This window comes from Lissotriton helveticus, chromosome 1_1 (assembly GCF_964261635.1).
Source record: "Lissotriton helveticus chromosome 1_1, aLisHel1.1, whole genome shotgun sequence".
Lineage (NCBI taxonomy): Eukaryota > Metazoa > Chordata > Amphibia > Caudata > Salamandridae > Lissotriton > Lissotriton helveticus.
In genome coordinates this window covers 227,215,237-227,230,395 of record NC_136057.1, presented here as the reverse complement: position 1 = coordinate 227,230,395, position 15,159 = coordinate 227,215,237, and the positions used below count along the sequence as shown (strand labels likewise).

General features: G+C 41.2%; 1 protein-coding gene across 1 annotated transcript; it reads left to right on the top strand.

The window, feature by feature from the left end:
- Positions 1 to 13,243: 13,243 nt before the first annotated feature.
- LOC144760876 (olfactory receptor 5J3-like) lies at positions 13,244 to 14,182 on the top strand. Its single transcript, XM_078646556.1, has one exon. It carries the CDS (start codon positions 13,244 to 13,246, stop codon positions 14,180 to 14,182), a length of 939 nt encoding a protein of 312 aa, XP_078502682.1.
- The last annotated feature ends 977 nt before the right edge of the window (positions 14,183 to 15,159 follow it).

Genomic DNA, 15,159 nt, shown 5'->3' with positions numbered 1-15,159 from the left:
CAAAAATGTAAAAACCATTCATTTTCCCCAAAATAGCACAGATCATATGTACAAACATCTGCCTCACAACAGGGATAAGACTGAGGCAAAAGCTTTCACATGGAGCTTCACAATTTTACAAAATACAATTCCTCTACGCAAACAAACTCAATATGCTTCCTACACTGAGTTAACACAGGTAACATCATTGTAAAGAGTCAAATGTATTTCTTTAAACATGCACACATTCTTTATTCCTTTTAAAAAATGTAAAAGCCATTAATTTTTCCCAAAATCGTTTTTGACATCACATTTATAAAACACAGCACAGGTCCTATGTAGAAGCATTCCATGTCACGACTAAAACTACACAATTTTACAAAATACAATTACTCTATGCAGTAAAAACTTTTTACCAAGCATTATCAAAAAGCATGACACAAAGCAACATTAAAAAAACACAATTTGCTTCCAAATCTTCTCCATAGATTATACAAGTCTCTATGTATATTAAATGAATCATAACTCACCTTTACACATATTTTAGGAGATTCAGAACAGTGTCAGATACACACACCAATATTTCTTTAGCAGAGCACAAGGTATGTTCTCCAGGCACTGCAAACCATAAAGGCACAAAAAACCTCTAATTCTACACACATATTGCTCATGGTAACCAATCAAATCTCTTCCCTCTGTATTTTCAAACCAGCACCCTTCCCCCCCCTCAGCCCTTTCTACCTGTTACCATAGCAACTCCCTCCTCACTGAGCTCCCAGGGTTAAAAGTTTATTCTACAATGTTGCAAATCACCTCATCAAGGATGTTTGACCAGCGAATACACCAGCTTTTCTGGTGTAATGTTTCTTTAAATGACTTTTGTTTTAACCATTCAAATTACTTCTTACACAGAACACAACCATGCACCCTAACTTTCAGTTTTCAACTATCTCATTCTACCAATCATTGCTTGTGATTCAAGAGCACTGAAACTCCACAGTTTTTTTTTTTGCAAACTCCTATTGTTCCAACTGCCATCTCTTTTCCACACTTCATCTGACTGCATCAGAATCTCCTCTCACCATGTATTCTGTCTGGATTATTGGACATAGCTATATCCACTGGGCTCAAAGGTATGCAGCTACCAGAAATTTTCCCAACCTTGACTTACCAAATGTGAAGATTAAATGGATTGGCCAGAGAGGATTGAAATGTCACCACTTGATACCATTGGTGAAAACCTTTTTGCATTTGCCACACCCTGACCTTTTAATTGTGCACTGTGGAGGAAATGACTTGGGCACTTTCACTGGGGTAGGTCTGGAAATGCTTTTAAAGGACACCTTTGATCAATTGATGGCACTTTTTCCTCAAACTGCCTTGGTATATTCCAATATAAGCCAAAGACAGAAATGGAAGTGGTCCAATCAATTTTGTCCACAATTTGAGAAAGCACGGAAACATGTGAATAAATCTGTTTCTGCTTACATGAGAGACTATGGAATGGGTTCAATATACAATAATAACTTGCGTTACAACATGCAAGATATCTACAGGGGAGATGGTGTGCACTTTTCAGATGAGGGGAATAGAATATTCCTCCTGAATTAAAGACTGTGCATTGGTACCTACTTGTAGGTACCTAAATCAGCCACAGAACCCAAAAGCCCTTTTCAGGGCTACCCTATCTCTGATCACTCCAAAAGATTATCTTTTTCAAACTTTTGTCACTATTTTTCACCATAGTACGCTCCCCGGTACGCTTCCCGGTGCGCGTACCGGGCGCTCCCCCCGCGAAAAATAAAACAAATGTTGTTGTTTTTTTTTGCCTATTTGGGCCTCCTAAGACCCCCTCACAAAACATAGAGGGTCAAGGAGTGCCTACGATGCCCCCTTATACCCATTCCCAACGTTGTTTGTCCTCCATTTTCTGTCTTAAATCTACCGAAACCAAAATGGAGGACTGCCATAGCGCTGCCGGTACGCGTACCGGGGCGCGCACCGGGAAGCGCTCTCAAAATTTTTTTTAAAGTTAATTTACACAAAAACCACTGGAGACACTTTTACCAAATATAGAATAGCTCATACTACATAACAATCCCTACCATTTTTCCAAATTCGATGGAATTCCATTGAGCCATTTAGCCTGTAGACCTCTCTAAATACCCTGAGGTAAATTACTTCACAAAAACACATCTGAAGTGTTAGAATTTACAACCAATTAAAATGTTACTTTCATTTTCTACTTTTTTTTCCTGACATTTGATTGGTTATGTACATGAATATAAATGAAAAATGAGAGGGAAACACGGCCATTTTGACTACAACTACTTGAGGTACATCTTGAAAGGATTTTCGCATTTTGTCTTCTTCACCTCTCTGTAAAGTAAGTTGATAATTTGTGAGGGGCACTTTAAGTTAATTTATAAAAACGTTTTCTGATAGTTATTTACTGTCCCTCTGCTATAGTTATAGATAGAGATAGGCTCCTCTGTTATATTTATGGATTGACTTAGGCTTCTCTGCTATAATTATGAATTTACTTACGTTTCTTCACAGGCACTTTTTTATATTTCTACTTCCTGCCTGTTACCAAACATTGCCCAAAGTTAACTTCACTGTTAAAAAATCAAAACTACCTGTCTGAACTTAAACCCAACAGTGCCATATTTCTACTGATTTTTTTTTTAATGCAAATTTCAGCACAAAAATGGAAGAACAGAACGTTTCCTTTGAAATTGTCCTAGAGATGAACAATGAAGAAATCATTGAACCCAATGACTTGGAATTCATGGATGAATCACGGGACCATGAACGTCTACAATGTGTAGAATCTGTGGATTTGTTAATTCAATATGAGGACGTTTCTGACAGTCAAATGTTGGAAGTTATGTTCACTCAAAAAGAGGACATTTCGGACAGTCAAATGTTAGACGTTCTATCAAATTTTGAAAATGAATCTCAAAAATAAATGTATATTTAATAATTCTAAAATTGTTTGAGACATTATTCATTTTTATATGTAATTCTTAAACTACTACCAAATTGATTATAATGTAAAGTCAGACTTATAGTATACTGTGCAACCTTTTTGTTTTACATAGTAATTTTGCTCATAGATACTTCCTTTCTCCCACTATATTATCTCCAATGTGTATTTGACATCTCTTTTTCATCTCCTGCCTCCATGTTCTTTATGCTTTCCTGACAGACTATGGTATGTATTCCATATACCACAATAACTTCCATAACAACATGTAAATTATCTACAGAGGAAATGGTGTACATTGAATTTCAGACTCTGCATTGGTACCTACATGTTGGTACTTAAATCACCCACACAACACAACAACTCTATTCAGAGATACCCTACCTCTAAGCACTTTAAATTATTATTTTAGTGTTTAACTGAGTTTTCCCCATGTGTGGGGGTGGGGGAGGTGTGTGTAGGGGATGTGCGGGGTGTGTCTGTGAGGTGTGTGTGTGTGTGTGTGTGTGTCTGGGGGGGATGAGGTGTATAGGTGTGTGGGGTATGTGGGTGTGGGTGGGGATGTGGGTGTGTAAGGTGTGTGTGGGTGTAGGTGTGTGGGGTCTTTGGGTATGAGGTGTGTGTGGGGTGTGTGTGGGTGTGGGGGGATGTGTGTAGGATGTGTGTGTATGTGTGGGATGTGTGAGTGTGTCAGTGAGGTGTGCATGTGTGTGTGGGGGGGAGGTGTGTGTGTGGGATGTATGAGGTGTGTCTGTGAGGTATCTGTGTGTGCGTGTGTGTGTGTTGGGGGGTGAGGTGTGTGTGTGTGTCTGGGTGTGTGGGATGTGTGGTTGTGGGTGTGGATGTGTACAGTGTCGGTGTGGGGGTGTGGGGTGTTTGGGTGTGGGTGGAGGTGTGCGTGTGCGAGGTGTGTGTGGGGAGTGTGTGGGTGTGGGGGTGTGGGGTTGTGTGCGTGTGGGTGTGTGTGGGACGTACTTGTAGCTACCTAAAACAGCCACAGAACCCAAAAGCTCTTTTCAGAGCTACCCTACCTGTAATCACTCAAAATGATTATTTTACACTATTATTTTCACTATTTTTCACCAAAGTACGCTCCCCGGTGCGCGTACCGGGCGCTCCCCCCGCGAAAATTGAAAAAAAATTAAATTTTGTTTTTTACCCGAGGGACCCTTTTATGGCCCCCACATCAAACCTAGGGGATCAGGGGGGTGTACCCTGCCCCCTTTTGGTCATTTCCCCCTTTGTTTTTTGCCACCTCTTGTGTCTCGATCCTACCGAGAACCAAGATGGCGGCCGCTGTGGACTGTTTCGAATGTTTACAGACACCCGAGAGCCAATCAGCTTCCCGTGCGCAAGTGGCGTGGCGCGCCCTGAGCGCTCCCCGGTACGCGCACCGGGGCGCGGTAACAGATATATAAATTTTTTTTAACATAAATTACTCAAAATCCTCTGGAGCACATATCTTAAGACATAGCAAAGGCACATCGGGCTACCAATCCCTACAATTTTGCCAAGTTTGGTGAAAATCCATTCAGCCGTTCGAGCTAAAAGTGCGACAGACCGCCCTATGGAAATTAACATGGGGAAAACACGTTTTGGGACCCCCCTTTTATCTCGGCCCCGCTTGACGAATCCCCCCCAAACTTTCAGGGAAGGAGCGCAGAGCCGCGAGGCAAAGTTGCTGAAAAATTCAGGCTGATTCCTCAACCGGCGCCAAAGTTATTCCAAATAGAATGTTGCGATTTCCCTATGGAAATCAATCCTAACTATAACTACCTACTGGTGACCGCCAGTAGGTAATATATATATATATGATGAATGCTTAGATTCATCTGCCATAATGTCAAAATAATAGCCATGCACTTATTAATTGTTGACCTTGCAATCATGCCTGAGGGTTACATTTCTTGAGTGAGTCAAGGCACTCCATGTTCTATTGGGAGGAAACTATATGTAGATCATTGATAAAGGATAATATTGGACAGGATAGTAAGATGCACTTTAGCAGCACCATTGCCGATCACAGTATCCTACTGTTAAAAGTAGCACTTGTAAATAAAAACTTTACCTGTGACAGGAAAGTCGGGGATGTGACAATGATCCACTTTGTCATAGTCATTGTATTGATGCCATGTGTGTTATTTACTTTTTTCTATTTACAGCTTCTCTTGCTAGTGGGCAGCCAAGTCCAAAGCAGGGAAATGCAAGACCTTGGATGAAGGACAGCAATGACTTCTATGTCTATGTTGGCATAAGAAACCACAAAAACAACATCAAAGAGATGGAAGGAGAAGGCAACAGCAGCAAGGGTGTGTTTGCCCTGAGAGTGATGCATAGGCAGTATAGGCATTAGAGACCAGCAAGAAAATGGTTGAGATGAGCACCACATTTCAGGAGTAGTTTGCCACCAGGGTTTACTATTGCCCTGAATTCTGGACTATGAAAATATTGCATCCCAGGACCAGGCCCCTCCTTCATCGTGGCTTTAATCACATCTAGGGAACCACACATCACCAGGGCCACCAGCGGCACACTGATATTTCTCTCCCTGCTCCACCAATTGCCAGTCTGAATATCAACAGTCAAGGGAAACATTCATCACTGAACCCTCATGTGTAAACCCACCCTACCTTCTCAGTATATCACCATTGCTGCTTTACAGGAGACAATAGCAGGTGGAATGCTGGTCTAGGGGGCTTTGTTAGGTGGTATGGGCAATTCTTGTTTTGCTAAGCTGACCAGCCTAGAAAGCTCTCCGGCCCCCACTTCTCATGAACTGCAACTGTTTCTCCTCATCCAGAGATCTACCACTCACCACCTGATGTTGTGTCTCCCGGTTTGTCTTCCACCACTGCCTCTGTACTAATCTCAGTATGTCCTCAAGCTCAGGATATGTCTGGCCTGCTTGCAACTGTCAGTGCCTGCACCAGAGAAAAATATATGGATGGTTCTGAGGTTGGAGCCATAGGTTGACCAGGTACCTTTGTTGTCAACCTAGAGCAATATTTCCAACATAGCATCTGGATTGGGTACTGCCTTTATGTTTGACTCTAAACATTACATTTGGATGTGTTCTTTACTTTGGGACTTTGGAATATTGCTTAGCAATATTTATTGCCATTATTCACATTGGACTGTTGACATTGACGTATCCCTTGATGTTTTTGGTGTGTTTATTCCTTTTGCCATTGCACCTGCACATTGACTGTTCCTCCTTCAATTAGTCATTGTTTTTGTTATTTTTCTTGCTTTCTAAATGACAGATGACTTTTCAACCCAAAAACAGATATACAATTTTGTTAAAAAATGTTTTATTTTCATAACAATTTGTATTATGCTAACTCTTTTATTAGTTTGTGAGCATCCTGAAGAAACATGTAAGTGTGATTGCCTAGGAGAACATGCTAAATGACTCTCTAATACACTCAATTACATTGTTTGCCTATAGCAAATGTTATGCCCAGGCACACATGGGTTTAAGGTAGGTGCAACGGTGTTTATTTAAAAAGTTTGACAACAATTATCTTTGAAAATCATATTCAGTGATGAAATGGATGAATACCAATTTATGGGCATGTTAGGATCTACAAATAGTGATTGAATTGTTCTTCCTGTGTAGGCTCATTGGGGGTCATCCACAGCTCTGGCTATGCAGTACTGTACCCATATTTGGCTTGAGGATCTAGTTGTGGAGTGGGAGCAGGTGCGTTGTTGATTGTGCAGGCGGGTTGTTGGTTGGGCACTTAGGTTGGAGTTGCAGGTTACTGTTAACATATTGCTACCTGAGATAAATAATTTTTCCCTACAACTTCAGGTAGACTGCTTTATAAAAGATTGGTATAACTGCATAGCCAGGCATGGCACCTGCCGCCTCATACCCAGACACCCGGAGATGTTTGTGTTGCAACTTCACCATGCTCTGGAGACTCAGGGGCATATTACTAACAACTAGCGATAATTATCGCTATGTTGGCTTAGCGGCAATATTTTTATCGCCGAGTTGCAGCGATTTTTATCGCTTAGGAACCTTGCTATTATCAAGGTTTATCTCCTAAGCGATAAAAATCAGCCGAAATGCATGAATATCGCTGAAAAGTCAGCGATATTCATGCATTACCGAGCTAATGCTCTTAGCCATGTTATCCACCCACCATTGGATAACATGGCTAAGAACTGCTCAGGGGCATGTGTTAGCTTTTGGAGATATTCGCGCTTAGCGCGAATATCTCCAAAAGTTGGTAATAGGAGATAGCGATATTAGCGACTGTTTCCAGTCGCTAACATCTTGGCACGCCCACTTTGCATGTCATTGGTGATAAATTTCACTGACATGCAAAGCGGGGCCCAAGATGGTCGCTATCTCCTACTAGCTGTCGCTAACTGGTGTTAGCGACAGCTAGGTAATAGGGAGATAATTTTATCTCCACTTTCTTGGCTTTTAAAGCCAAAAAAGCGGAGATAAACCTCCTTGATAATATGCCCCTAAGTTCTGTCAATAAACCTTGAGAGCTGTTCCAGGTGGGCAGATATATGGATTAAGGTCACCCTCAATTCACAAATATCTCAGAGAACAGGATTTACCAGCCCAATTCCCTACCCATTCCATGCATGGCTGTCTGACACTACTTATCCTTGAAGATGAGGGATGTCAAAGAAAACTGTTGAATAAGGCAAATGTTTTTCTCCTGGGGTTTACTCTATCTTAAAAATGGAAAAAAAGCACTTGGGTTAGGCGGTGCAGCAGCATAGTCACTGTTGTACATATAGGCTGCAAAGTCCTTTATTAGTGGTGTGAGCATCTGTGGTTTTTTAGCTGTTGCCTTGAGCCTGCAATTCACTGGTTACACCATGACTCTGCTGGCCACCCGTGATCTGTTTTTCAAAGTTTTATCCTCAGTGGGTGAACAATCTCTTCTTCCTCTACAGCTGCAGAGGTTGCAGAGAAGGCAGCTCGTCAAATAATTTATTTTTCCTGGAATTGCATGTCACCTTCAACCTGCATATGGTGTGGAATCATCGTGAAGCTACCCAGATGCTGCAAGAGAATATTGGCTTTAAGGCACAGATAACTTTTAACAAAGATAAATTAAACTGTAAATTAGAATCCAATGCTTTTTATGCTTACTGCATGTTCATAGACATGAGCTATAATATTCTCTGACCTGCAACTGCCGCAAATGCATCCTTTGTGGACATGTTTCTAGATGACAAGTGTATTCAAAGATGGTGGTGGAATTGTGTACCTCCATCGAGTAGCACATAAAAGAGTAATCTAAATCATAATAGCTACATATAGCTTATATATGTAATATTAGAAATGCTATATTTCCTTCAGATGAAGGAATTGATGAGTTGACAACCATTTGTTAGAAACCACAAAGTGGGAAAATCTTTTACATGTACATCTGCATAGTAATACATGTATTCTGGCCACATATTTTACTGACACCTTCCTGTGTGCATGACATCCACTGATGTTGCCTGAGGGTGGGATAAGGAAATGACTATCTGTTACTTTGTGCACCTGATATTCTTGCCCTATCTGTTTTTGCTGACTGTAGACCTCTGTGCAGTTTACCCTTCTAACCAACAGTAAAATGCGTATGCTCCATCTTTCAAAATGGTTGAATTGGTATACTCCTAATTGGCATATTTAAATTGCCTACATGTTTCTAGTATATGCATAGAGTGTGCCCAGAGCCTGGAAGTTAAATACTGCTATTATACTGCAGCTCCTAATGTGTAGAACAAAATGGTTTCATGCCCATTATTGTAGCATAACTGGAGTTAATAGGTCACCCACAAGTAAGCCTTGCAGGCCACAAGACAAGGTGCATAGTGTTAAAAAGTACGATAAGTAGAAATGTAATGTTAAAATGTCCTCACATTAACTAGCATCAAAAAGCTATTTGTACTGTTGGAAGGCTTGCTGCTCAATAGAGAAGCACTGAGAAGCAATATTAAATATGAATACTGCTGCCTGAGAATAGAGACAGGCTAGCAATATGATTCAACAACTCATTATATAATTCATATCAAAAGCTCAATTCAATAGTGAAATCAGGCTTTTGATTGCAATAAAGAAAACTGACCACTAGAAAGTTAACGTTATCATGCCTAAAGCCTCTGGAGGCTGATTTGCCCTCTGAGTGCTCAAGTGCTGATGATGTCGGGAATGTGTTCCCAGAGCAGAGACAAAAGCTTGGGTCTAGGGAAGTGTTTTGCTCCTGTGGCAGGGTGACCATTTGGACTATGCCTATGTACTTCATTTACTTCACAGAAAAATGTAAGATGACATCTGGACAAGATCATTCTTTTGTTCTCCAGTCAAACAGATCCAATAGCAGTGGGAAGGTAGATGTTCCCCGAACTGGAGAAGTGTGGCTCAATGGTTAGAGCAGGCAGACCTCGATGCAGAGCTCTGGCCAGGGACCAGGGTTCGATTCCCGGGTCTCGGGCTCATTAATTCCCCTGACCGGATATTCTCGCCTCAGTGCCTATTCTAATAATGGGTCCTGCGCTGCAACTCTAGGCAATAGCTTGCTTAGTCTCCACAACGGCCCCCACAATGCGAGGGATGCCTGGTCTGCACCATGGGGGTGCCCAGGAGTGGACACTTCACAGGGAAAGCCAGGAAGGGTTCTCTTGCGGTATTCGTACAAGCGCCGGGAAACCCACTGCGGGTAGCTGTGCGCTATACAAGTACAATTACATTTACATTTACAACTGGTTTGGAGTGCTACAGAGATGGGGTTTCATATTATCTTTGCTGGACCTGTGGGTTATCACATGGGCTCTGCACCAGAGAAAAAGGCTTTCACAATGCTGGATTTTGGCAGGGAGAATAACGCTACAATTGTTTGCATCTGGGCATACAGGGACTGCTGCATACATAGGTAGGGTTACCATTGAGAACTTTTGCCCCATTTGTTAGGGAGGGGCCAGGAGTCACTCACAACCACAGGCAAGTGGCAGGCAGAAATGTGGCAACCCTTGGCACCCACGTCAGAACACTTTTGGGACCTGAGAAAGAACAGAAGAAGAATGGGCCTGCTGTCTGTGTCCTGAGTGTAGCCATGAAGAACTGGATCTGCTCACTCCTATGCCTCCGCTGGAGTGACTCCTACCCCTTAAGAGCTGTTCCTGGGGTACTGGAATGCTTGGCTGTGTCTGACTTAACTTCTCCAACCACCCCTGAAAACTTGGGATTTAGAAACTTACAACTAGGATACTTATCTTTTAGTTTTTAGAAGGAAACTCCAATACTGCATGTAATTGATCCCCTCTCTGTTTTTTTTACTTTTGGCATTAAATCAAACTGTAATTATTAAGTAATTCTACACACATAAACATACAGTTGTCACTGCATAGCTAAGTGTGAGTCAGAGATTCCATAAAATGAGCATTTTTTGTTTTGCTGATAACTTTGGTGCAGTTTCAGGGTGAGCTGACAAGCAGGGGTTGAGAAAATGGGGGGGTGCCAAGACACCTTTTCCCCCATGCATTTTCCATTTCCCAACATGTGCACAGTGTACATATGACAGTGACACCATCTGTGCGATCCTCTGTTCTAATTCTAGAGACTCCTGGGGCCTTATTTATGAAAAGTGACGCATCGCTGCGTGAAAACAGTGATGCGTCACTTTTCACTGCGCTCTCCCTGCGACATGATTGATACGTCATATTTATAATATGACGCATCATGTCGCAAGGAGTTACAGATACGTCAGTATTTCTGACGTATCTGTAAGCGCAAAAGTCACGCATTGCTGGGGTGTGTCACAAAAGTGACGCAACTCCAGCAATGCGTCCTTTCACATGGGGAAAGCCCCATGTGAAAGGGCTTGCGTCAGTCTTATGCCTGCTGTGAGGCAGGCGCAAGATTTTGACGCAACAGCATCCTAAAAGTGACGCAGTGAAATCTCATAGATTTCACTGCGTCACTATTACGAGGCTTTTTGCGTGTGAACGCCCCCTTTGCATACATTATACCTGACGCAGGTATAATGTAGCGCAGGGGTTTACAAAGTGACGCATCTACCTAGATGCGTCACTTTGTAAATATCGCGCAACAAGGCGCATTGTTTACGCCACTGGTGCGTCACAAAAAGTGACGCACCGGCGGCGTAAAAGGCACGAACGGCCTCATAAATGAGGCCCCTGGCCTTGTTCGCATGTTTAATTTCGACTATAGCAATCTTTTTATTACAACTGCAAAATTTATGAAAGCAATGCATTTTTGCACTACGTGAAATTTTGCATAATATTTTTACTCAAATGTGGCCCTTATGTAAAAATATATTTGCACATTTAGGTGTGATATTTGATATTTCAAGGATTCATTGAATGTCATCGAATAGTCTTTCATTTGTGTGGCGCATGTGTGTGTTTACTTAGTCTTTCCTTTCTCCCTTCACCTCCCTGCCTTTTCATGATATTGATTTTCTCTATTTCCTGTATGCGTGTCACAATGTGAGTCTTGCACTTTATGTTTACTATTTTTTGGTATTGTGATTTTTACTGTCACTATAGATGCACAGTATGATATACCTTCTTTCGTATTGTGCACCATTGTGCACTCATCTTCAATTCACATAAAACATTTTATATGCAACGAAATGACAAACTCTGCATCAGATTGTACACTTTTATGCACTCATATTCCGCTTACCTTCATGCACACATTTGGAGGGGGATTTGTGGGAAGCATACCTGTAATTATTTGAAAATATTCAGAGCCCCACCCCCCCCGCACACACTCCAGGGGCCAAATGTATCAACCATGTTTCTGGTCGTAAACTGCCCTATTCGCTGAATCAGGTCATTTGTGACTGAAAAAATGTATTTTGGTATTTATCATTCCCAAATTACAATTTGTAACGTTAGCGAATTGAAACTTGGAATTGCAAATACATACCGATTTGGTACTAAGAAGGGCCTTGTTTAGGGCCCCCCTTCATAATACCAAATCGCAGTTGTATGGAAGAAAGTTTACTGACAAAAACACATTTGCATTTTACCTCCTACTTCAAGTAGATGGTAACCCATTCTCAAATGGGAAGGGGTGCCCAATTGCTGTGAAATTTCTTTTAAGAGAAGGCAGTGGTAATCTTTTCATTTTTCGTTACTTTAAGGAAAACAGGATGCATTTAAAAACATTCTTTAATTAGAAGGAATCACAGACATGATGGTCTGTTGACCCCTACAGGCCACATCACTGTTCATCAGGTAGGTCGAATTGTGACTCACTAGGAATCGCTAAATGAAACTCCATGAGTTTCATACATTAGGAATAGAGATTTTCAAATTGCGATTCACAGAGAATCACAATTAGGTAATCACTATTCTTAATATTGCTACATCTGGCCCCAGATGCATAACCGTTTTTTGCAGTCACAAACATAGAGGCTTGTTTGTGACCGCTAAAACTGCTTTTGAAATGTTCAAACCCTATTTTGCGAGTCAGCAATCTATTACCAACTCGCAAAATAGGGTTTGAGAGTTTCGACTATGAAGGGGTGTGCTGAGGGAATTCCTTCCTAATAGCGAGTTGCAGGGAGATGTAAGATTGTTTAACAACTGGAATGCGGTTTTAAATTGGTGGTAAGCTATATGCAAACAAGCAGGGGTCCTCAAGAGACCCCTTTCCCTTTGTAAATTGAGGCACCAACATTTTCAGAGCAGGCAGTGGTTCCACGGACCCCTGCCCACTCGAAAAAAGTACAGAGAAACCTTTTCATTTTCTCTCTTTAATGCGACCCGTTTTCCTTTATGAAAAATGGACTTCATAACGAAAACTGCTTTATTGAAAAAGCAGTTACAGCAGCGTGGTCTGATGACCCCAGCAGGCCACAATCTCTGTGAGTGTCTGCCATTCCCAATGGGTTGCAAAGTACATTTCACTTTGAGAGTCCCTAATTGCGAAACCTTTAGAAAGCTATGAGAATCATAAATATATTTGAAACTGCGACGGGCCAGGATGAGCTAATAATGACCCATCACAGTCCACAACTACTAAACAAGTAAAACTCTTTATCACTAAAGTAATTTTGAATAATTTGTGTTTCCAGTCCTTGACCCCTATACGTTTGGCTCATTGAAATGCGACTTTTGTTTTATTGACCATAATCTGATCAATGCTGAAAAAAGCTGTTTCTTAAAAGTACCCTGAAAATCAAGAAATATTTGCACATGCATGTTAGATATGATGACTAACATAGTTCATATATTTGCTCTCATTTAATTTTCCAAAGACCAATGGTATTGTCCACAGCCATGAAACCTGGAAACGGAAGCAACGTGGCTGAGTTCATTCTCCTGGGACTCACAGGTGACCCACATCTACAAGTATTTCTCTTCCTAGTTTTCCTCTCTGTCTACGCCTTCACTGTGCTTGGAAACTTCAGCATCCTACTCGTTGTTTGGTGCACTTCCCGCCTACACACACCCATGTACTTCTTCCTTGCACAGCTGTCCTTTGTGGATATTTCGTTGTCTACTGTTCTCTCTCCCAAGTTGTTGGCTGGATTTGTTACTGGGGAGAAGAGAATCTCTTTTAATGGGTGCATAGCCCAGTCCTACCTGTTTTGTGCCTTTGCCAGTACTGAGTTCTTTCTCTTGGGGGTAATGGCCTATGACCGATATGTCGCGATATGCAACCCGCTGCTATACACGGTCAACATGAGCACACATCTCTGCATACGATTGATTGTAGGGTCATACATAGCAAGCTTTCTGCACTCTCTGATTCATGCTGTTTGCTTAATTCGGTTATCTTTTTGTGGGCCTGATGTCATGAATCATTTTGCTTGTGATTTCCCTGTACTTGTTCCTCTATCCTGCACAGACTTTTTCCTAAATGATTTGGTCCGGATTATATTTGGTGGCATGATGGTGGCAGGTTCCCTCCTTGTTATCATTGTCTCCTACATCCACATAGTCAAAGCCATCCTTAGGATCCGCACCTCAGCTGGGAGACACCGGGCCGCCTCCACCTGCATCTCCCACTTCACTTGTGTCTTTCTTTTCTACGGCAGCTGCTTGATCATGGAGTTAATGCCCCACTCAAAAGAATCAGAAGACAAGATCAAAGTGGTCGCTGTCATCCATGCTGTGCTGGTTCCCGCTCTGAACCCAGTGATATACAGCCTAAGAAACAATGAGGTGAAAGAAGCTGTGAAGAAGATATTGATCAAGCCATGTCATTCTCGATGATCAGTTTCAGCAAACGGTTATAAATTGAACACCATGGTTACATGACATCTTCTTCTGAGGCCAGAATTTGTTCTTGATAGGTTAACTATTAACATTATATGTGCCCATCTCCAGTGGTTGTTGTCATCTGCTGATTGAGGCCCTGTAGTCTTTTATGATTTTCTCTGACGTTATTCTAAGTGTGGATTTTTTTAATAAAGATGGATTATTAATTGTTTTAATGTCATTTTCTTATCTTTTGTGGCCAGAACGGCCTGATAAAGATCTTTTGAATTGAATCGACTTGAAAAAATAGATCTGCTATTATGTTTTTTAACTTTTTTAAATAATTTTTTATACAAGGCATACACATTTTAGTTTAATTAATTAAGGAGCCATGTTTACTAATCTTTTAGTGGTTGAAAACCCTGCAATTCACTAAATTGGAGTGTTTGCAAAACTGAAAAAGTGTTTACTGTGTTTCAGATTCATTTTAGGAAGCTAAAAAGGTTTTTTGAGTCCGAAAATGGATCTGCTCTGGATACTAAGGGCCCGATTCACAGAACTAACTTAAGACAAAATCCTACACTTACTACTTTTGGTATTCACAGAAGTTAGGATTTTGTCTTAAGACAGACTTAAGACAGACTTAAGACAGACTTAAGTTAGGATTCTGTCTTAAGCCCGTCTTAAGTCTGTCTTAAGTCTGTCTTAGGAAAAAATCCTAACTTCTGTGAATACCAAAAGTAGTAAGTTTAGGAATTTGTCTTAAGTTAGTTCTGTGAATCGGGCCCTAAATCACGATTTGGAAAGCATGTGTTATGCTTATCACTTCCAAATAGTGATTCTGTATCAAATGTATCAATTGTTTTCAGCCATAATTTGATCATAAACCAATCAACAACCAGCACTTATCAACAACCAAGCTGAGGTAGTGAATCATTCACAAAGGGTAGGTGGTGCCAATTTGACTCCTTCCCCATTTTGAAATTTTGTAA